The 23,028-nt window shown below is 43.6% G+C and overlaps 1 protein-coding gene across 5 annotated transcripts in view; it reads right to left on the bottom strand.

The window, feature by feature from the left end:
- Nucleotides 1-22,715, bottom strand: part of EGF (epidermal growth factor) — a 91,743-nt gene extending 69,028 nt beyond the window's left edge. For 2 of the 5 annotated variants that reach the window (XM_059662430.1, XM_059662440.1), the window contains exon 1: nt 22,108-22,713. In XM_059662430.1, coding sequence (XP_059518413.1) covers nt 22,108-22,228 — 121 coding nt within the window. In that variant the 5' untranslated portion in view covers nt 22,229-22,713. Of the gene's footprint in view, nt 1-22,107 lie in introns of all 5 variants that reach the window. The other 3 variants (XM_059662458.1, XM_059662423.1, XM_059662448.1) reach the window with 3 other exon arrangements.
- Nucleotides 22,716-23,028: the final 313 nt, after the last annotated feature.

Raw genomic sequence — 23,028 nt, 5'->3', positions numbered from 1 at the left:
CATCAGCTTCTCTGGACATCTCACGGGAGCTCACCGCCTGTATCAGAGGGTTATTGGGGAAAGAAGTAACATTATGATGTGGAAATATTTCATTAATTGTGGAGCACTACACAAGTGTGATTCATCATTGCTTATTCCCACGGTTCAGCTTTGAACCTGGGGACTAGAATGTTGGCATAGCTCATCTCTCCTATGGCGATGCGTCATGGAGAAAGGAAGACAACAGGAAAAGGCACGCTAAACCAAGAGTTCATCTGTGGGCAGCAGACTGCCGTGGAGTCCTCTCTTTGAAATGTGCATCATGTATTCTCTATAAACTAAATAAATGTCCCCAATGTGTTAATTTCCTAATACGTTGTTACATTGATGAGATCAAGAAAACATTTTATTCATTTAAAAGTATAACTAAATGGGAGATTTCCAGGTTAAAAATAAAAGAGAAAGAAAAGGTACTTTAAACATTTTAGTAAGAACTTGGCATAATGCTTTCTTTGAACATAATAGGCACTTATATTTTTTAATTAATTAATTAAGGAATATGTGTGTTTTATTAATTTGTCTGGGCTTTTACCACAGACACTAGCGGATCTATCAAATTCATAAAAGCACAATCTAGCCTATGGTAGTTTTGTTACTAACAGCAATAATAATAATAACAACAGGCTTTCACCTCCTGATATCATTTATCCTATCTAATAAAAGAGAAACATGGTAATTGGCGTACGACCGCTACCCTTCCCAATTGGCTAATCAGGGCGATATGCAAATTAACTGCCAGCCAAGATGGCGGCCGGCAGCCAGGAAGCTTAAACTGAACACGAGGCTTGCTTGCTTCAGTGACGCAGGACTGCAACGTTCCCCACCTGCCTTGCCAGCCTCTGAGCCTGCAGTTTAAGAAACATTGTAACAAATATAGAAGCTAAACAAAACCCCAGAAACCAGCTTTCAGCGAGCCAGGATCTCAGAGCTGGAGTTGATACAGAGTTTCAATTATAGAACCGAAACAAACCAGATACCTGCTTTCAGGAGCGGAGGCCTAAGAGCTGGAGCCTCAGAGCTAAAGCTGGCCCAGAATAAAAAAAGAAAAGAAAAGAGCAGTTGGGAGCTTCAGTCCCAGCCTGAAAACAGCCCTCAGCCCCTCACCCAGACTGGCCAGGCACCCCAGTGGGGACCCCCACCCTGAAGGGTGTGTGACCAGCTGCAAACAGCCATCATCCCCTCATCCAGGCTGGCCAGGCACCCCAGTGGGGACCCCCACCCTGATCCAGGACACCCTTAAGGGCAAACCAGCCGGCCCCCACCCATGCACCAGGCCTCTATTCTATATAGTAAAAGGGTAATATGCCTCCCAGCACCGGGATCAGCGGAGCTGAGAGGCCTCCCAGCACCAGGATCAGCGTGACAGGGGGCAGCGCCCAAACTCCCTGATCGCCCTGTGGCTCTGTGTGTGACATGGGGTGGGGCCACAACCTCCCTATCCACCCTGCGGCTCTGTTCGTGACAGGGGAAGGCGCCCCAACCCCCTGATCGGCCCTGCTCTGTGCCTGATAGGGGGGAGCTCCCCAACCTCCTGATCACCCTGCAGCTCTGTGTGTGACAGGGTGTGGCACCCCAACCCCCCCACCCCACGGGCCCTGCTCTGTGTGTGATGGGGTAGAGCCATAACCTCCCCATCGGCCCTGCCCTGAGTGTGAGAGTGGCGGTGCCCCAACCCCCTGATCGGCCCTGCTCTGTGGGTGATAGAGGGTGGCGCTCCAACCCCCTGATCCGCCCTGCTCTGTGTGTGACAGGGGGCGGTGCGCCAACTCCCCTATCGGCCCTACTCTGTGAGTGACAGGGGGGAGCTCCTCAACCCCCTGATGGGCCCTGCTCTGTGCGTGACAGGGGGGAGCTCCCCAACCCCCTGATCAGCCCTGCTCTGTGCGTGACAGGGGGTGGCGCCGCAACCTCTCCATCGACCCTGCCTTGAGTGTGACAGGAGGCAGTGCCCCAACCCCCAAATCGGCCCTACCCTGAGTGTGACTGAGGGTGGCATCGCAACCTCCCAATCCACCCTGCTCTGTGCATGACAGGGGGCGGTGCCCCAACTCCCCAATCGGCACTGCTCTGAGCCTGACCAGGGGCTGCACCTAGGGATTGGGCCTGCCCTCTGCCACCCGGGAGCAGGCCTAAGCCAGCAGGTTGTTATCTCCCGAGGGGTCCCAGACTGCGAGAGGGCACAGGCCGGGCTGAGGGAACCCCCGCCCCCGAGTGCACAAATTTTTGTGCACTGGGCCTCTAGTCTTTAATAAAACACCATGAGCTAGACAGGCAAGATTTGACTGCCAATAATCAAAAGAGAAACGAGAAATCTGAAGAATACTTACATCCATAAGGCACAAACCACACCATTAACATCAGTAAGATTTCAAAAAACAAAGAATATTTATAAAATACTAAGTATGAATTGACAAATTTTACCCTCAGATTTTTCCTATTCACTGTGAATTATGGCAACCAGGCTGTATCATAGTCTCTTAGAACTGGAAGATCTTAGTTATTACCTAGTCTAGTGTTTCCCCAAATTGTTTCTTTAGGAGTCCCACAGGGTACTGTGTGTGCGTGTGTGTGTGTGTGTGTGTGTGTGTGTGTGGTGTGTGTGTATGTGTGTATGCGTGTGTGGTGTGTGTGTGTGTGTGTATGCGTGTGGTATGTGTGTGTGGTGTGTGTGTGTGTGGTGTGTGTATGTGTGTATGTGTGTGTGTGTGGTGTGTGTATGTGTGTATGTGTGTGTGGTGTGTATGTGTGTGTGGTGTGTGTGGTGTGTATGTGTGTGTGTGGTGTGTGTGTGGTGTGGTGTGTGTGTGTGTGTGTATGTGTGTAGTGTGTGTGTGTATGTGGTGTGTGTGTGTGTGTGTGTGTGTGTGTGTGTGTGTGTGTCTTTTGAAGATCCCCTTCCCTTGAGTCTAGTTCAGTGGGGCTGGGCTGAGGGCTAAGAATCTATTTTGTGAGTAGACACTCCAGGTGATTCTTACATCTTGGTGAATTTGGAAATCATCGATCTAGTTCAGATGAGGAAATTTAATGTTTCCCCAAATCCCATTGCTAGTTGGTGGAGCTGGAATTAGGACCCAGATACCACCGTCCCAATCCAGTGTTCTTGCCTGCCTTGTCCTGGGTTGTCCTATGTCAAGACGTTACAATCTTCATTCTATGTATGTAACTGATTCTAATTCCACTTCCCTCAAAACACCGTTCATTTTCCCTACACTGTCAACATCATTTTTTATGTAAACCAGAGCCTGGGCTGAGTATTTGTTGACATGAAATGTATTGTGATCTAAAAGAAAATGAAAGACAGGAATTAGGCTGGTAAAATAGTCATTATTCTCTACCACCGCTGGAAACGATAAGTAAGTCGTGTTTCTTCAAGCCTGTCAAAGACTATCGTGTGGTACGTATGGGGATTTGAATGTCGGCAGGGCGTGCATGTTTGAACAGCTAAACTTTCGCATGTCAAAACCTACGGCATTTATTTTGGGTGCAGTTCGGCAAGAGGAAAGTGTGTAAGAAATCAAACACCATTTCTAAGGAATACAACCCCCAAGACAGCAAACAGGTCACAGGCAACCCAGGGGAACCTCTGACTTCTCCACCGGGGATTGGGAGGGGATCTCCAGGAAAGACAAAGGAGCCCAGGATGTTTGGAGCATAGTGAGGAGTTTCATTAGTGACTCCAGGAACGCGGGCTTTCGTGGCTTAGAGGTCAGTTACACAAAAGCAGGCTGCGATCGAAGTGGTGGCGGACACAGCTAGTTCACAACAGGCCCTTCATCTCTCTGGGTCTAGGGGAGTGGCCCCACATAGGTCAGTGAGCAAAGAAATGGACTGCCTCCTGCAGGCCTTGGGGCAAAGGCTCCTCAGACCTAGTTAACACGTTAATGACGCTGGCACCCAGATGAACAAGAAATCCTAGTCCTCTCTCAGGCCAGCACTGCCCGCTGCCCTCACCAGCACGGGTTCCTGCTCTGAATTTGGACACAGACTGAAGGCTCATGGGACAAAGACGGTGGAAAGAGAGCTCTGGACCTTCAGGAGTCAATGACCCCATGGGGGGAAAAACAAATAGATCTAAATGGATGGGCCTGATGGAAAAAAGCCAGATGCTTCCTCACCTGCTCCTCCAAGGCCCTGAGGGAGTCAGGAATTACTACCTCCCAAGGGGCTGACCTGAATGGTGTCTTGGGTTTTATGAAGTACAGACAGTTTTAGTTCACTCTAAAAGACCATCCCCATTTCTTTTTTTCAATTGTGATATTTAAAAGGGCGCACATTTACTTCTTGAGCAACCGTTCCTTTCTTCTCAGCTTATTCACGAGTGTCACAATCGCAGCAGGCGAGACAGAAGCCAGGTGACTCAGGAATAATACATTCAGACGGGGAGCCAGGAAATGTAAGTTTAAATCTTACTGCTGGAAGGCAAGCTCTGGGGCTCAATTTTGCTTCCTGAAAATTGTGAATGAGGATTGCCGCCCTGGTCCCTGCGTGGTAGAAATGTGCCATCCAAGCAGAAATAGCCCTTTCCTGCCCCTCATTATCAACTGCATTCTCACCAGCCAGCCTAGGAAGAGGCCTGCCCCCAGGTCCTCGGGACAGTACCTGAGACGAGCAGGTTCTGCACAATTGTGTTTTTCAACAGGGCTTCTCAGAGGCTTTAAGTGCTCTTACACGTTTTGATTCTCTTAGAAGGTAGGTAGTGAACAGGACCAGAAGAAGAATAGCCAACATCTGTGTGTTATCTCTGGGGTCACACATTGAAAGCATTATTTCATTTCATTGGGTAACACTATAGGCATAGGAGCCCTCGGCATCTTCATTTTACAGGAGAAGAAACTGAAGTTTAGAGCAGTTAATGTCACGGTCTCATGGCCAATAAATAACAGATTGGGAGTGTGAAGTCCTGTCTTTCTGATCACAGATTCTAGCCTTTAAACACCTCGCTGCTTTTCACACACCGAATTCATCTGGAATTCTTACTGTTCCGTGTCTTGTTCAATTGTACCAAGGAACTCACTTCAGGAAACACTATTCTAGGGATGTTCACCCTAAGGCCGATCCTCTGCACCCATGTTTTAAGAACGGATTAGAAAGTGGGCCTCTCTAAATGGATTCCTATTATTATATCACCTAGACCAGTGGTCGGCAAACTGCGGCTAGGCAAACCTCGGCTCGCTGACCACGGACCTAGACCATTTCATATCTAAGTCCATGATATGTTGCATCCCAAATAAAATGTATTCCATGCATCTCTTGACTCATGGCCCCTTTCTCTATCTTCAAAGCCAGCAGCTTATCATCTTCAAATCTCTCTCTGCTTCCCTCGCCTTCTTCCTCCTTTGATCTTATTGCCTTCCTCTTACTACTGTAGGGGCATTTAGGATCCACCTGGATAATCCAGATTAATCATGCCATCTCAGATCACATTTGGGAAGTCCCTTTAGTTGTGTAAGGTAACATTGATAGGTTCCAGGAACAAAGACTTAAACATATTTGGGGGCCATATCCAACCTCCAACAGTTAATAATGCTCAGCATCTTCCCATAGACTCATTCACCACCCTTCTATCCTCTTTGGTGGATTATGCATTAAAATCCTTTCCCCACTTTTACCTAGGTTATTCATTTTCTGGTTGTTGCATTTGAAAGGATTTTTAAAAAATATATTTTGGATACAAGTCCTTTGTCAGATATGCCATTTGCAAATGTTTAATGTTTTCTTCCAACATGCAGTACAGCACAGCTTTTCATCCTCTCAACATTGCCTTTGGCGGAGCAAAAGTTTTCATTTTGATGAGGTACAATTTATCAATTTTTCTGCATATCATGTTTTTGGTGTCATTCCTAAGAACTCTTTCCTTAACTCTAGGACACAAATATTCCTTTTGTGTTTTCTTCTAAAAGTTTTACATTTTCACATGTTCGATTTAGATCTATGACCCATTTTGAGTTTGTCTTTGTATAAGGTGTGCAGTTTAGGTTGAAGTTCATTATTTTGCTCACGGACGTCTAATTGATTCAACATCATTTATTGAAAAGACTATCCTTTCTCCATTGAATTGCTTTTGCAACTTCATCAAAGATCAAATGACCATATTTTTATAAGTTCATTTCTGGACTTTTTAGTCCTTTCCATTAATTTATGTGTCTATCTCTTAGCTAATACCACAGTTCAGTATAACTTTTTTAAATAACTCATAATAATGCAGTTTTGCAGAACAGTCAGCCATGTTTTAAGGTACCTGTGCTAAAGGTCATTTTTCACCTTAAGTAAACATGTTTAAATATCCCTCTCTGTGTCAGTATAAATTATGCTCAATTGTATGTAAAGAGTATTGCCACCAGACAAAAGTACGTTTGCCAACCTTAAAGTATTAGAAAAGTTTTTCCAGATCACTCACACACACACACATACACACACACACACACACACACACACACACGGCAAGACTCAGAAATCTGTCTTCTGAGTTTGGCCATTATATTTTCTACTCTCTGCTGGATATCTCCAGCTGGCCATGTCCCATAGCCCCAAAAGTCTCTCTGCATGTCAAAAATTGAGATTGTGCACTACCTTCAGGTTAGTTGCCATTTATTGAAAAGATTGAAGTTGACATAGGAATTTAAAAATTTGGTTGAAAGTTCCATATGTTTTGATATTTAGTCATTGATGGATGTCATAGACCAAAAAAAAAAGATATTTCACAATTGTATCTGCATCAAATGAAAGAAATTCTTCACCGGCTGTATGTACAAAAATCACAGAATATAATTTTTAATTACACCCATCAATTATTCACAAATTTTGTTGGATTAAACTAGCAAATTTCCATCTTCCTAAATTTTAATCAGCAAATGCAAACCAACCAGTATTGTGAGATTATATATATATATATATATATATATATATATATATATATCCTATCTAATAAAAGAGAAAAATGGTAATTGGCGTACGACGATACCCTTTTCATTGGCTAATCAGGGCTATATGCAAATTAACTGCCAACTAAGATTGGCAGTTAACTACCAACAAGATGGCGGTTAATTTGCATATGTAGGCACAATGCAGGGAGGCGAAAGGGAAAGCAGGAAGAAGCCCCCTGCCACTGACAGTGATCGGAAACCCAGGGGGGAGGTAAGAGCTGGGGGGCAGGGCAAAGGCGGCCCTGGGGCCGCCTTTGCCCTGCCCCCCAGCCATGATTGGAGAATCAGGCGCCTTTGCCGCCCTGGCCAGTGATAGCAGGAAGTAGGGGTGGAGCCAGCGATGGGAGCTGGGCATGGTCGAAGCTGGCAGTCCCAGGAGCTAGGGGTCCCTTGCCTGGGCCTAAAGCGGAGCCCACGATCGCGGGGCCGCTGCAGCTGCGAGTCCCAGCTGCCCGGGCCGGACACCTAGGCCAGAGGCGTTAGGCCTGGGCAGGGGCAGAGCCTGCAACCACGGGGAGCTGGGGGTCCCCTGCCCAGGCCTGACACCTCTGCCAGAGGCCTCAGGCCTGGTCAAGGAGCCGATCCGGTGATTGGTGATCGGAGGGTGATGAGGGTCAACTCCTCTGGCCGAGGCATCAGGCCTGGGCGGGGGCTGAGCCGGGGATTGGGGGGATATGATGGTCCCCTTGCCCAGGCCTGAAGCCTGGGTCAGAGACGTCAGGCTTGGGCGGGGGGTGGAGCAAGCGATCAGAGGGAGATGGGGGTCCCCTGCCCAGGCATGATTCCTGGGCCAGAGGCCTCAGGCCTGGGCGGGGGCCAGAGCCAGTGATCGGGGGGGAGATGGGGGTCCCCTGTCCAAGCCTGACACCTTTGGCGGAGGCGTCAGGCCTGGGCAAGGGGCCGATCCTGCGATTGGAGGGTGATGGGGGTCAACGCCTGAGGGCTCCCAGTATGTGAGAGGGGGCAGGCTGGGCTGAGGGACACTCCTCCCCCACACACACACCCACCCAGTGCACGAATTTCGTGCACCGGGCCCCTAGTATATATATATTTAAATAGATTAAAGGGGACAAAAATTCTTTACTTGGAAGTTTTTAAAAAATGGTTTGGAAAATTTTGCTGACGGGTTTTTTTTAAAAAAAACTGCAGACTTGAGAGTTTTTAATAGGTGACATGTTGACTTTGTTCAACAACCTAATCTAACAATGGACACATTTCCAACATCTGTTTTCCAACTGTTCTCTTCACACACAAATCTTACAGTCAGCAGCCACTTTCTCACTCGTTAGAATGTCACCTTTAAGTTGGAGAAAGTTCTATTGCTCTAGTTATTTTTCGAATTGCATACTAGTGACACCTATTTGTTATCACAGAAAAGGTCCAAACACTTGAATCACTTCTTTTTTAAGAAGGAAACTTTGTGACATTTGATTCAAGATACTCTGTGGGAAGCACGTAGGACAAATATTTTCATGACTATTCCCCATCCAACATAAAGTATTATAAAGAACCTAATCTATTCTTGTTTTTATAGAAGTAATGACATCAATACATCCCATTGCACTTGGTGCAACCCCAGCTTCAACTTGTTTCCTACACTGCCTGCCTGCAAGACTCTGAGAACTGCAGTCCAGGGCCCATTGTGAACTCATCTGTTGATGTGTCAGTAAATGCAGTGGCTCCACCACCACTGGCACTGTTTTTGCTTCATAATACATATGTTAATATGTAAAGAAGTCAGTGACCACAGAGAAAATTTCCTCTCTTATGCGTTTGTTTGTTTGGCTAATGAACATTATCACAGGCAAATACAAGAGTGGCTAAGATCACAGGCACCGGACACACAATACCATGTTGATTCTTTACTGGCGTTACTACTTATTAGCTGATGACTGGGGGGGTTCAGAGCGAGTCACCCCAAGTTGGGTCTCCGTGGTGTGCACATCATGTCTGAGCTAAAGGCAACTAAAACCCTGCAGCTCAGGTGAAACTGCTTCTTCTTAACTTTCTAGAAGAATTTGAATCCGGAGCCTTGCCCATAGTAAGGGACGATCATAAATAACTTTTTTGACCCCTCTGTATGGCAGGGCAAACTCCTAATTCCTGAACATCTGCACAATTTATCATCTTGCAATTACCCTCTGAGCCCCAAGGTGACTTACCTCATCCCTAGCTCAGAACGTCACACATATCTCATTTTAACCTTCTGTCTCTAAACCTCTCATGTGCACGGGGCTCCTGTGCAAGGACAATTACACATTATTTTCTCCTGTAAATCTGTCTCACATCAAATTGGTTATAAACCAGCCAAAGGAACCAGAGGAGGGAAAGGGTTTTTTTTCTCTTTCCCTACAGACCCTCAACTCATTACTTAACTCTCTGTGCATCAGTTTCTTCATCTTTAAAATGGAGATGATATAGTACTTACCTCATAGGATTGTTATGTAGATTAAATAAATCAATTTATGCCAAGTGCTTAGAATTTTCCCTCACATATAGTGAGCTCTCATTAATGTTAACTATTAGTTTCTAGAAAATACCATAAACTGAGATATATTAGAAACACCTTTACTTTCACTCATCTATGTAATTCTTCTAATACTTATTTCTTCAAAATGTCAGTAATGCATTCTGTGACATTTTCAATAGTATTTGCTAACAAAAGAACACATTTTAATCTACTGCCATGTGGTTTTCCATATATTCTCTTAGTTATGCTTTACCCCAGCAGGAAGCATGAGGAACACATATTTTGCCAATAGTATAAGGCTTTTCCATTTTTGCTTCAGAAACTTAAAGAGAGCGTTCTAACTTTTTATCATAGTAAACATAGTCTTAAATGTGTTAACTTTGAACACAACTGTAAAAATCATAAAAGTTGTTTTCACATTCTAGATACTTATTTTTAAACAACTTATTTGTCCTAATGGCTTTAATTAGCACTAGAGGCCTGATACACGAAATTCATGCGAGAGTAGGCCTTCCTTTCCCCAGCTGCCAGCACCAGCTTCCCTCTGGCACCTGGGAACCGGGCTTCCCTCACAGCCCCAGCTTCATCCGGAAGGTCATCTGGAAGGATGTCCAGAAGGACATCCGGTCTAATTAGCATATTATGCTTTTATTATAATAGATTAACTAACATATAAGGCAAATTTTACACTTGTTGTGAGGTTCATTATTACTACTAATAAACATAAATGCATTTTTAAAGCTGTCTTCTTAATTTCTGATATTTATTTATTTATTTGGTCAACTCTAAAGAGTTGGAATTGTTTTGTTTTTAAATCTTTTTTGTTGAAAGTATACATATGTCTCCTTATGAGATTGACATTGTTTTTACCTCCTATGCAGAGTCAGTGCCTTCTATTCCTCATTAGTCTCTTGGGTTTGCATTACAGTATTAGCTGCAATCTTTGGTGCCTTTGCAAGAAGGCTTTTAAGCCACATTTTGGGTTTTGTAAGAGTTAGTTTTGATAAATCCAACTAGCACAGTTCATAAGTCAGCAGGTAAACTGCAGCACACCCCACACCTGGGCCTCTGGGCTGGGAACCTGCCTGTCCCCTCAGGATACCATGGGCATCTGGGTCAGTAATGTCACCACTGCCAGCCCAAACACATAACTGATGTTGAATAAAACTTGTTTAATTTATTTGAATTAATTTATCGGTATAATTTCTAGAAAAGAAAGTCTCAGTCCTTCTTACAAGGTCCTTTCAACATAAGGAACTCGATATAGTAAGAGACTTTTCCAATGTGTAACATCATTAATACTTTTCGGTAGAAAGGACTAATCATTACATTGGTGGGCTCTCCACAGTCAGTCGTGGGAGGTGGAATGTGTGCGTCCAGGGTCCCGAGTTCTAGGCCCCATAGGATCCTGATGACTTATTTCTTCTCCCTGGATCTCAGCCCGTCATCTGTGACATGAGGCAGTGGGTTAGATGACCTTGAAAGTCCTTTCAATCTAACACTTACCCATTCAATTCCTATCCTGCCTGACTTACAGAATTCAACAGTTTCCTGGTTTGCAGCATTTTGTAAAGAAGCCCAGGCTTATGGTAAATTCGTAAGTAGATGTTATTTACCCTAACTCCCATTGTCTGTGAAATGTTTCCTTCTCTCTGCTTTTCTAAACTTCAAATAACAAATCTATATGGTCAATATGAGCTCTGCTACAGGAAATAAAACAATAATGTTGCTGAAACCGGTTTGGCTCAGTGGATAGAGCGTCGGCCTGCGGACTGAGGGGTCCCGGGTTCGATTCCGGTCAAGGGCATGTACCTGGGTTGCGGGCACATCCCCAGTGGGGAGTGTGCAGGAGGCAGCTGGTCGATGTTTCTCTCTCATCGATGTTTCTAGCTCTCTATCTTTCTCCCTTCCTCTCTGTAAAAAAATCAATAAAATATATTTTAAAAAAAAAAACAATAATGTAAAACAAACAACCCCCTCCACGTGACACTAAAAGCTCGGCTCTTTGAAGGAAGTCTAAAAAATTAATAAATTGATTAAATCTGTAAAAAAATTTAGAGGTTCAAAATTTGATCTGAGTCTGCTTTATAACTAACACAATCATCTCCTCCTTTTACTAACTTTACAATAATGTTGATCAAATTGAAAGGCTTAACAAATAAATATTTGCCTATAAATGCCAGATTCTGAGTGTTCCTAGACAAACAGACAGAAAAATTAAGAATTGTGGAGTCTAGATGTATTCTGAATCCAAATCCATTGTTCTCATTAATCCCACCCTGACCAGCACAGAATTCTGTGCCCCAGCTGTATGTATAGCTATCTAAATATCAAGAAAAACCACTTCCCAAAATTTTCTTGAAATGTTGAGAGCAAATGTGACAAATAGTAAAAATAATTACTTAGAAAAAATAATTAAGTGAAGCTGTCATGCCATAGTTTATCATCAAGGATAATAAGTCACAGAGAACGCCCTGAATAAGATGATTGTTAACACTTGACTTATTCCAAGAAACCCACCTTAATTTCTCTAAGCATCACTGAAAATTTGAAAAATAAGCTTAGAAAAATTATACAAAGCAAAGGTGTCACTAATGTCTCAGCTTATGGAATTTGGTAGAGAGTAACAGCTCATATGTACCGGGAACTCACTATGTCAGGTACGATTCTAAGCCCCTTATATGAATTAATTTATGTAGTCTTCATAACATTCCTCTGAGGCAAGTACTAGCAGCTCATATCAGCTATCTAATTGGACCTTATTAATTTAAAAGCTGAGACCTACCACAACCTGCTGGGCATAGTGCATCGGCTAAGGGTGAGAGAACTCTTTCATTTAAAGTTAAGGTGACAAGTAAGTGTGACACTAGAACCACTTACCCAAAACTGCTCCACTTTTTCCTGTGACAAGATCAATCAACTTATGTCAAGCGCAAACCACTATTTATTCTGTTTAAAATTTACTCTTTGTTTCCAAAATGGCAAACTTATCCTTTGCTTCAAAAATGACATTTCATCCTGATGGAAATAATAGAACCTGGTCATTGCATATGCATCAACACAGCTTATGTTAAAGGGAGACCTCCATTCACAATGTGCTTCTGTGTAGCTTTTTGTTCCAGAAGATAATACAGGGATTGGCAAAAGTAGGTTTACAGTTGTGAGTACGCAAAACATAGTTTATTCTTGTTTTATTATTTATTTAATCAATATTATATTATTTATTAACTTACTTTTGCCCACCCCTGTATATCAATATTGAAAGATAGTCACCTATCATTCTCTGTTGGACATTGTTGGGTGCACTTTAAATGGATTGAGATTTTAGATGGAAAATTTTTGTCATATATCTTTTCCCCCTCTTATATGTAACCTTTACCATGATTCATTAAACTACTCAAGAAATATAAAAGTTTCAGTCAATTTTTAAGATCTATTTTCAAACCTAAGCTTTTTCACCCACTTGGAGTTTTTAAAATTCTCAACAATGTTGCTTGAATCTAAAAATTCTACATCTCCACCTACTGGGTAAATTAACATCAGTGACAATAACCTTTGCAATTTCCCTGCACAACAAGAGAGTGTAAATTCTCTTGTATTGAAAATTCTACAATAAGCAGAATACTTGTATGCTCCAGAGGGAGGCAGAAGATCCCTGGCAGCTCCTGTTTCTGGGCCTGTTTTTAAGTCTCATAAGGGAAGGACCCAAAATTCACAGGATTGGTGTCAGCAGCCGTATATTATGACAGTGTTGAGTTTGACTGATCTTCCATCTTTGAACTGTTGGAGCCTATGAAAGAAGAAAGATCCTTCTTCAAGCTTTAGAAATGTTAACCACAACAGTGTTGAAGTGAATGAAATAAAACACTATTGCTCCACTGATGCACCACGGGATGAAGAACAAGGCAGCTGCCATGATGTTATTAGAACTGTCTGTATCCTAGCAACCATCTACCCACAAAAAGAACCACCTCAGGATGAAATCCACATACTACACACAGAGCTGGTCTGCAGCACCATGACAGGCTGATCTGAATGGAAGAAGAAGGTAGGCCTTTCAGAGAAAAGGCCTTTTCTCTCCCGCCACTGACAGGGGGCTTTGCAAATAAATCAGTGCATTCCATGAATCACTGTCAGAGAAGTCTGCTGGGTCTCAAACGCCTTCACACGCACACAATTGCAGTGCACAAGTAACCGAGAGCCACTTGGAAAACCTGGACACTGAGAGACATTAGTAAGGTTGGCTAAGTTTGGGAGATTCAGAAAATCAAGGGCATAAGTGAAAACAGACACACACACCAATTGAAGCTCCAGGCTCAGAAAGAAGGTCAAGAGGTGATGAGAGCAGAAGAGTCTGCTGTGGATTTGGCTACAATGACTGAAGTTTCTATACATTAACTAGCTTCTAGCATCAAAGGCAAGCTTTGAACGATGATGTGAAGAAAAAAAACCTACTAAAGAAAACCATTTACATGCATTATCCCAAAATTGCTTTCAAAGGTTAGAAACATTGGCCATCATCTATCTAAATAAAAGCCCAAGCGAATGTCGCAACAGAAACAACTGAACGGACGACTGAACAGGCTGCGTGGGGCTACCAGGCCACCAGGGAGGTTATTGAGGGATGACCAAATGACTGAGCAGTGGGCTGCATGGGGCAACCAGGCTGGCGGGGCGGGGGGGAGGGGGGCAATGAGGGGTGACCAAATGACTGAAAAGCAGGCTGCATGGGATGACCAGGCCGGCAGGGGGGACAGTTGGAGGTGACCAGGCTGGCTTGGGGGGGGGCAGTTAGGGGCAATCAGGCAGGCAGGCAGGTGAGCAGTTAGGAGCCAGTGGTCCTGGATTGTGAGGGGAATGTCTGACTGCCGGTTTAGGCCCAATCCTAAGGGGTCCTGATTGGAGAGGGTGCAGGCTGGGCTGAGGGGACCCCCTGTGCACAAATTTCGTGCACTGGGCCTCTAGTATATAATAAAGAGCTAATATGCTAATTAGACCGGATGGCGGAATGACCTTCTGGAATGACTAGTGGATGGGGGGTAGAACCTTGAGGCAGCTGGGGCTGCTGCGAGGGCCAAGCCCCTTGCATGAATTTCATGCATTGGGCCTCTAGTATAAAATAAAATAGAAATGTCTTTTCAGCTATAGTGAGATCTTTCAAGAAGTGTAAAGGTCCCTTCTATTTAATGAATTTTTTTCTTTTTCTACAATTGACAAAAACATTATTTCACAACTCAGAAATCAGTCATTATCTTGTTGTGGTCCCCAGCAAATCCAACAGTTGGGGATGGGACTGGAATGGTCATGTGCAAAGCCATTATTTATTAACATTATTGTCTCACTTCTGACTTGTGTCCACAAGGTCAAGGAAAGCCACCCCCAACCATGAAATTCCTTCCTAGCCTGAGTGTTAATATATAATCTCTACAAGATAAACTGTATTCTTGGTTCACCTAATGTCCAGGTAATACTTCCTTCATGAGTAGAATTATCATTCTGGATAAAAGTACTAACCTGAAGTCAAGAAAGATAATGGGGACGATTTCATTCCACTGGCCAAGGCTTTTTTTTGTTATTTTTTTATTGTTCCTGGTTCCTTCTTAAAGTTAATTCTAACATTCGGAAATATAACATATAATAAAAATCACATTTTGTTCCCTAGCTCTAGGATTTCTCAAATTCAGAGTAATAACAAAGACTAAACTGAACATTAAGCTGCTTCATAGAATTTGAGAATTTCTTTTTTTTTTCTTTTTAAATATGTTATTGATTTTTTTACAGAGAGGAAGGGAGAGGGATAGAAAGTTAGAAACATCAATCAGCTGCCTCATGCATACCCCCTACTGGGGATGTGCCCGCAACCAAGGTATATGCCTTTGACCGGAATTGAACTTGGGACCCTTCAGTCCGCAGGCCAATGCTTTATCCACTGAGCCAAACTGGTTAGGGCTGAGAATTTCTTGAAAAATATTTAGAAATTCCTTGAAAGAAAGTGCATTCTTTAAAACTGACCTGGACATTCTGAAAAAACTCTCCAATGCAGTAGTTCCCAGCTGTTGGGGTTATTTACTGAGTCTCTAATTTTTTTTGCTCATAACAAGTTTTCAAAAACTACCTCATTAAAATAATTGCTGAAATATCTTAGATCAGGCAACTTACACATATTGGAAAGTTACTAGTTTCTTCTCCTAGCTTTCTCCACTATAATCAAAGTGATAAAAAGTTAAGAATGTTGAACAGATTGTAGAAGGCTTATTTTCTAGGTAAAAAATTTTAATTGCCTTTTGTCTGAAGGTTAATGTTGGATTTTTTTAATTATCTGGATTAAAAGACAACATATAAATCAATCTAAATCAGCGGTTCTCAACCTGTGGGTCAAGACGCCTTTGGGGTCGAACTACCCTTTCACAGGGGTCACGTAGGACCATCAGAAAACACATATATAATTACATGTATTGTTTTTGTGATTAATCACTATGCTTTAATTATGTTCAATTTGTAACAATGAAAATACATCCTGTATATCTGATATTTACATTATGATTCATAACAGTAGCAAAATTACAGTTATGAAGTAGCAACGAAAATAATTTTATGGTTGGGGGTCACCACAACATGAGGAACTATATTAAAGGGTCATGGCACTAGGAAGGTTGAGAACCACTGATCTAAATAAAGTAGTACAATGAACTCTATAAGTTAATAACAAAAAATAAGAGAGGAGATATGGTAAGTGATTCAGAGTCCAAACTATTAATACTCCTAATAGTTGGCCACTGATTGGGGCACATTCTGCTTCCCTCATCCTCGCCCATTGGTGCCTCTCATCTGACCTCTGGCCACCCCACTGTGAGACCACCGTGCTTCAGTCCCTCCTACCTGCTACTCATTGTACCATTTCACCTGAAACATGGGACTAGCCTCCTCACTTTCCTCAGCACAAGTAAATCAACCTCTAACTTTCAGTAATACCCTCATTAAGGAATGGTTATAATAGGAAGACCTTACAGTAACTGGCCAACACCAAACGTACAACGGCCTATTTTGATATCAGTGTCCTGCCTCACTTCTGACTTGTGTTTATGAGGCCAAAGAAAGCCACTCCCCAACCATGGAATTCCTTCCTAGCCTGAGCACACAGGAAAAGTCTCCTCTCCAGGTAGTATTCCCACCACCTGGAACCTGCCTTCAAAAAGCTTTGCTTCTGTCTCAAAATTAACATCCCCCCCCCCCCATTATGGAGAGAGAAAAGAAAAAATGGGTTTAAAACCTGTGGCCAGAATTTTTCTTTTGAGAAACAGCTGTTTTGCTTATTAAAACACTTCAGTATGCTACTTAGTAATATCTTAGTTTTTTGTTTGTTTGTTTGTTTTTAATTTTAAAAAAGGAGGCCCAAGATCTTATCAGGAAAACAGAATTGGAGGAGGAGGAGGAGAAAAGCTAAAATGTTCTGTGTGGGAATGTAGGCCATCTGAAACAGACCAAGGGGCCCAAGAAAGAGGGCTGGGCGTGGGTCAGCCTCGCCGAGGCCAGCCAACATGGCAGGGGCTGGCACCCAAGAGAGAGATGGCTGGTAAGTTTCCCACAAAGGACAATCACTTAACTTTTAAGAACAAGAATGGAAAATAGTTTTTGCTGTTTGATGTGCTGGATCAGGATGTGGCTAGGACCCACCCCCTCCCAAACTTTCAGTTAAAGTCTGTCTGCTCACAGTCATAGCACCGGGTCTTTCGAGAAGTAAAACAGGGTGGCGTCGGGCGTGAGGTTATGAGGTGTGGGAAAGGGACAGCCCGTGAGAGAGGTGAGCACAGTGATCAATAATTCAGCGGAAGGGCCAGCAGGAACACAAGAGCCTTCCTTCCTTCCACATCACCACTCCCACTGTCTTAGGAGAGACACGCTGTGTTTCCCCAGAACACGGGGTGAAGGCACAGACCACCTTTTATTTTAAAATCCTAAGATACAGACACTCCAGCAGGCCATGGAGTTTTGGAATTCCTGACACTCCCGCCCATCTTTAGGCGTGGTCTCTCTTTCTAGTCCATATGGAGGAATCTCAGTGCATTTTTATGCCTTCCATTATCCACCCTGAGAAAAGTCATTTTTATTTCTTCCATTATACACTCTGAGAGAAGTCTTTCACTATAAAGGACTCCCCTTTACTTGAAAAAAGAAAAAAAAATAAACCTTTGCTTATCTCTTCATGCCTAAGTGAAGGGAGCTAAGGGCTAAGAAAGATGAAGCATGTATTCCATCATTTTATTACTTCTCTACAACCGTCTCATCCAAGTAGGATGTGTACCGCTTACAGACTGGAAGAAGGTCACTATTGTTTGGAAAGACAATATTAGAAATATGTGTAGTATAATGTTCATAGTAGTAGTATACATATGACACGTAACTAACTGATAAACACACAAATTGAGAGCATATGCCCACATTTTAATTTTTTTACAGATGGAATAGAGTGTGGAGACTACTGATGTCAAAAAACAGAAAACATTCAGACTAAACAAGAAATTATTTCAAAAGGATTTTCATGAAGGCAAATTGTAAACCAAATGACTAGTACATTTACTTTTGATGGGAAACAATCATTTGCTCTCCCCTGAGCACAGAGAATTCTCACCTTCCGACTACCAAATTGAATGTCATATATTTGAACAACTCCCAACTAGCCCCAAAATATAAATCCATTTAAAGACTTATTTTATCGTTCCTTTAAATGCCAGCAGCTTTAAAAAATCTTAAAGAAATTGGTTCCAGGCCTGGCCGGCGTGGCTCAGTGGTTGAGCATTGACCTCTGAACCAAGAGGTCAAGGTTTGATTCCCGGTCAGGGCACATGCCTGGGTTGTGGGCTCCATCTCCAGTGTGGGGCATGCAGGAGGCAGCCTATCAATAATTCTCTCTCATCATTGATGTTTCTATTTCTCTCTTTCCCTTTCTCTTTGAAATCAATAAAAATATAAGGAAAAATATATATGAAATTTAAATTATCACTTTTGAGTCCCTTGTTTTGTTGTTGTTGTCAAATAAAATTGTTCCTGGTAGGAAATCTAACAAGCATATTTAATTTTCAGTCAGTGAGTTTTTTATCAGGTGGTGTCACAGAAATAAACACTGGAGCACAAGGGCACTTGCTCAAAGCAGTTTGATATGTTTTTGTATTTTTAATAAATGTTACTTCTAGCTACAAAAGTAAAAGCTATGAATGTTGAAATTATCTTGACTATAATTTTTCATGTAAAACCATCTCAGATTTTTCACTATGATGCTTTCCAGGGGTAAAAAAATAATTCAATTATTATAGAAGAAACAGAGCCACATTTAGAAAATACTGGTACAGTTACCACCGATAAAAATAATTTTAACAATGATAAAAATACCAACAGGAGCTAAGACTAACTGAGTGCCTATTACATACCAGGCTCTGTTTTATGCCCCCTACACGTATTAACTTAGTGGCTTAAACCCAGGCTGCCCATCATGCCCATTAGAATCACCAAGGGAGAGTTTCAGAGAAAAGGATACCTGGATTCCACCCCAGAAGAGACTCTGGCCCCGATGGACTGGACGGTAACCTGGATATTGGTGACTCTAATGTGTGGCCAACATCGAAAGCAAATACATTAACACAATCCCGACAACAATCCTAGGAGAAGGGGGTAATTATCTTCATTTTGCAGTGAGGAAAATGAGACACCTGGTTCGCAAGCAGCAAAACTGGGATTTGAACCCAGGTCTGACTCCAAAGTTTAAGCTCTTTACCACTAAACTCTATTATCCCTCAAAGACCATAAACCACTGGGTACCTTGGGGACAGCTTCATTTCTAGAGTTTCTTTGCAGTTAGATTAAAAAGAAAAACAAAAAACTTTTGCATAACCCTGGCTGAAAAAACAAAGATCCTGATCATGAAATTATTCGGGTTTGCACATGACTGGGAAGCGGACCAAGCCTTAGGCAGTGCTGAAATCAGTGATTTCACTGTTTACTGCTAACAGGGATCTCCCAGTGGGCTGAGTGCCCCAGATCCCTCCTGCAGCCAGCCCTCTGAGGCTCCTTCGTACTTCACCCTTTATTTTACCAGGAAAGTTCATTCAATAATGCCGGTACAGACAGCAAACCGGAACAGTTCCTTTTTTCAACGGATATTTCTCCTGGAGGGCAAATAAGCCTGAAAGTTCAGAAGCCGCTTGCCAGCAGTTTTCCTTATTGCTATCCTCACCTACTGTTGCTCCAATAGAAGCTAACAGAATCCTCGGTCAATTAAAAACAAAAAAAAAGGAGCGGGGGAGGGGAGGAATGAAAAGTATCCAATTCAGTGTTATCACTTGGTTTATGTGGCTAGCAGTCACATGAGTGACAGTCTTGCCTAAAGTTACCTGAACCTTGTCAAACCACAAAGCATTCTTTCTGCTGGGTCAGGCTGGCCAGGGGTGGTCTGTCTGAATGCCAAGGACAACAAATAAGACAAGTAGAATTCGGGGCGGGGGGAGGGAGAGGAGGGAGATGATGGCACGATATCTATTTAGAAAGGAGAAACACTAGCCTCTGAAATGCAGGGGACACAGGGTGTGATCCAGGCAGTTATCAGCTAACATGAGACATGAAGTGTAAAGTAGGGGGTTTAAACTAGTGACATGAGGGATCAAGGGAGCAAAGAGGCAGAGTCACAGAATGGCGTCCACACCATGTGAGGTCCGTGCCACGTCCCTGCACTGCCCACACGAGGCATCTCAGGGCGTGACCTGATCAAAGAGACTTCGCCAAGACAGGGAGCCAAGAGGACATTTATTGAGCACAGTCTGCTGGCCTCTGTGTTAGGTGTGTTTCACGTGGTATCTCATGTGATCCGCACAATGATCCTGAAAAGGGGTGGGGTATTTCCTGCAATATTCCAATATAACTCAAGTATTAACTAGGTGGCATGGATTTGAAGTGAGGTGTATTTGCTTCTAAAACCTGTGTTCCCTCCACCCCGACACAGTCCCTTGAACTCCTTGCCTCTGTCCTGGTCTTCAAGTCGATTTGGTGCATCCAGACCCGAGAGGGCACTTCTGAGCCGCTGTCAGGGGTGGTGAGGAGCACAAGTTCACTTGCTAGCTGGAATCGGTGGCTCCCTGAGACTCTACAGCTATGTGTAAAAGTTCATGTCTGTGGGATTCCCCCCCCCCCTCAAGTTCTGCTTCTTGACCGGCTCCCACCATCTCCCCACATGCCCCATGCAAATGGCAGTGCCTAATTCTGGTCACTTGCCAACTACTCTGGGGACAATTCACCCACCCCAGGGAGGCTCCAGTTTTTTCAACACAACTCTGTCCAAAAGCTTTCACTTCTGCCTCCAACAACCGAGCAACACGCTTGTGAGGTCATTTTTGTCTTAGACACCCCCCTTTTGCTGTTATTCTCTGGGACTCTGTGATCAGCAGGTCAAGGAAAGACTCCTCATTCCTTCAGCAAGACTTGACTGAATACATAACATGAAAGCAGAAATGTTCTAGGTGCTGGAGTCACAAAGATGGTGAGAATTTCTTCCTTCCTTCCAACACCCTAAGGTTCTGCTCCCCTGTTAAAATGAGTGTGGCCTGGAGTCAGTCCTGAGGGCCAGAGCAGGAGCACCTGATCTCCTGGTAACTTCCTTCATGAGGCAGCCAGGGCAGGAGCCCCGCCAGCGGCAGCACTGGCTCCGCACTGTGCTCTCAATTCCCACTGCTCCATGCTGTCTCCCGGAGACCTCGCTCCCGGAGTCTGTACTATGTTTTCCTCAGTTTATCTCTTTTTGAGAGCCAGATCCCTTCTCTAAAGGGCAAAATGACAAGAAAGGAACGTCAGGGTAGTTCATGTTCTATAATGGATGGAAGTGGCTGCCTTGTTTGAACAGCAGGTTGGAGACCCAACCAAGAGCAAAATAAAATGGGGAGAGAGAGAGAGAGAGAGAGAGAGAGAGAGAGAGAGAGAGAGAGAGATTTTTCAGGCAATGTCCTTAAGCAGGATTGCTATTTTGCATTCAGTAAAACCCCACTTCTCTGAGATTAAAAACCCATTTATTATGGAAGGGGTATGCGGCATATTGTCATTTCTTAGCAGTTCACAGAGTTACAAAGCACCTGTTACTAAAAACCTGGAGCCAGTCAGATTCAGAAACGGAAGGAGTGGGGAGGGAGGGGAGGGAGGGGAGGGAGGAGGTGTAAGGTGAAACTTAGCTTGGCTTTCATAATAGAACCACGTTTGTTCCCAATCCTCATCCATTTTTTTCCACTGGATTTTAAGCAACTTCTGAGTTCGTACACAAAGTTATTAGAGAATATCTTATGCCTTAGAGTCAATTTCAAAAAAGTGCTGTCTTTTCCCCCAGTTTCTAATAAAAAGCTGATCAACTCAGTGTTTAGTTATTTCTCATGTCAGAATAAAGACGTGAAAAGAAACGCTCAGCTAGTGTACAATGACACACATGGAAGAACAGTTTGAGAACCAGGAGTTTGTACAGCCGGTAGCAGATTAGCTCTAACAGCCAGTAAGAGACTATGCAAGTGTTAAAAAACAAAAATTAAACAAATGTACACACGCAAAGACAAATCAGGAAAAAAAAGCCCCACTTTACAAGACGAAATGAATAGGTAGCTGAGGGCCGTTGCCAGGAAGAAGCGAATCCCTTTGAGTGGAATTACTTACCCGCACACGTGGAGCTCCCACTGCCCGAGGGGGAGCCTTCAGGACAGTTCCAGGGTCGGAGTGCTGGGAGACTACAAACTACCGGCAACAGAGTGACAAGGAAGAGCAGCATGGTCTTCATGGGCTTGGACTGTCAATAGAGACTAACTTGACTTTGGCTGAGCATAGCGAGGCAGGTACGTCTGCCGCAGGAGTGCTCACCCGCCGGCCGGCAGCCCCGGGGCATCTTCTCCCCGGCTCTTTTGCTGTCGCCCTTCACCTCCTTCTGCTTCAACTCAAGACAGTGCCCAAAAGCAGCCTGAAAGGGGCACCCCGGGAAAGACTTCTTTATCTCCGTTTTTGGGAAGCAAGCAAGAAATACCTGACACCCTTCTGACACATTTCACAATGTCCCAGCCACACGGTGCAGGCCTGCAGCTGACTTGACTGTGACAGGCAGAGAGAGCAACGGGCAAAGGCTACAGAGAGAGAGAAAAAAAAAAGAAAAAGAAAAGAATTGATGGAAGGTTCCAACCACGACCCTTGATGAAGCTGAAAGAAGAAATATGGAGATCGGATTCCTCCCCAAGTACAGTTTCTCTTGTTGAGAAGTAGAATGACTCCTCTTTCCTTTTTAAAGCCCTTTTGGCTCCACCTCCTCTTCCTTTAGTGACACTTGAGTGAGCCTCTGTTTGCAAATGCGAATGCAGGCAATTCCACACGACAGGAAAGCAGGGCCGGCTGCCAAAGAAGAGATAACTGGCTACTCACCATAAATATTCTGGGCAGAAGCAGGGAGAGCAATTAGGGAGCGGTGGGGCTGCTGCTGGGTCTCGGAGGTACCTGCTGACTCTTAGCTGTGTTTTACTATCTTGAAGGATGAAGACAAAGCTAAGCCACGCCGTATAAATCAGCGGTGAGCAACGCCGCTGATAATTCAGT

The sequence above is a fragment of the Myotis daubentonii genome, chromosome 1, assembly GCF_963259705.1.
Source record: "Myotis daubentonii chromosome 1, mMyoDau2.1, whole genome shotgun sequence".
Taxonomy (NCBI): domain Eukaryota; kingdom Metazoa; phylum Chordata; class Mammalia; order Chiroptera; family Vespertilionidae; genus Myotis; species Myotis daubentonii.
This window is presented reverse-complemented; position numbering and strand designations above follow the sequence as displayed.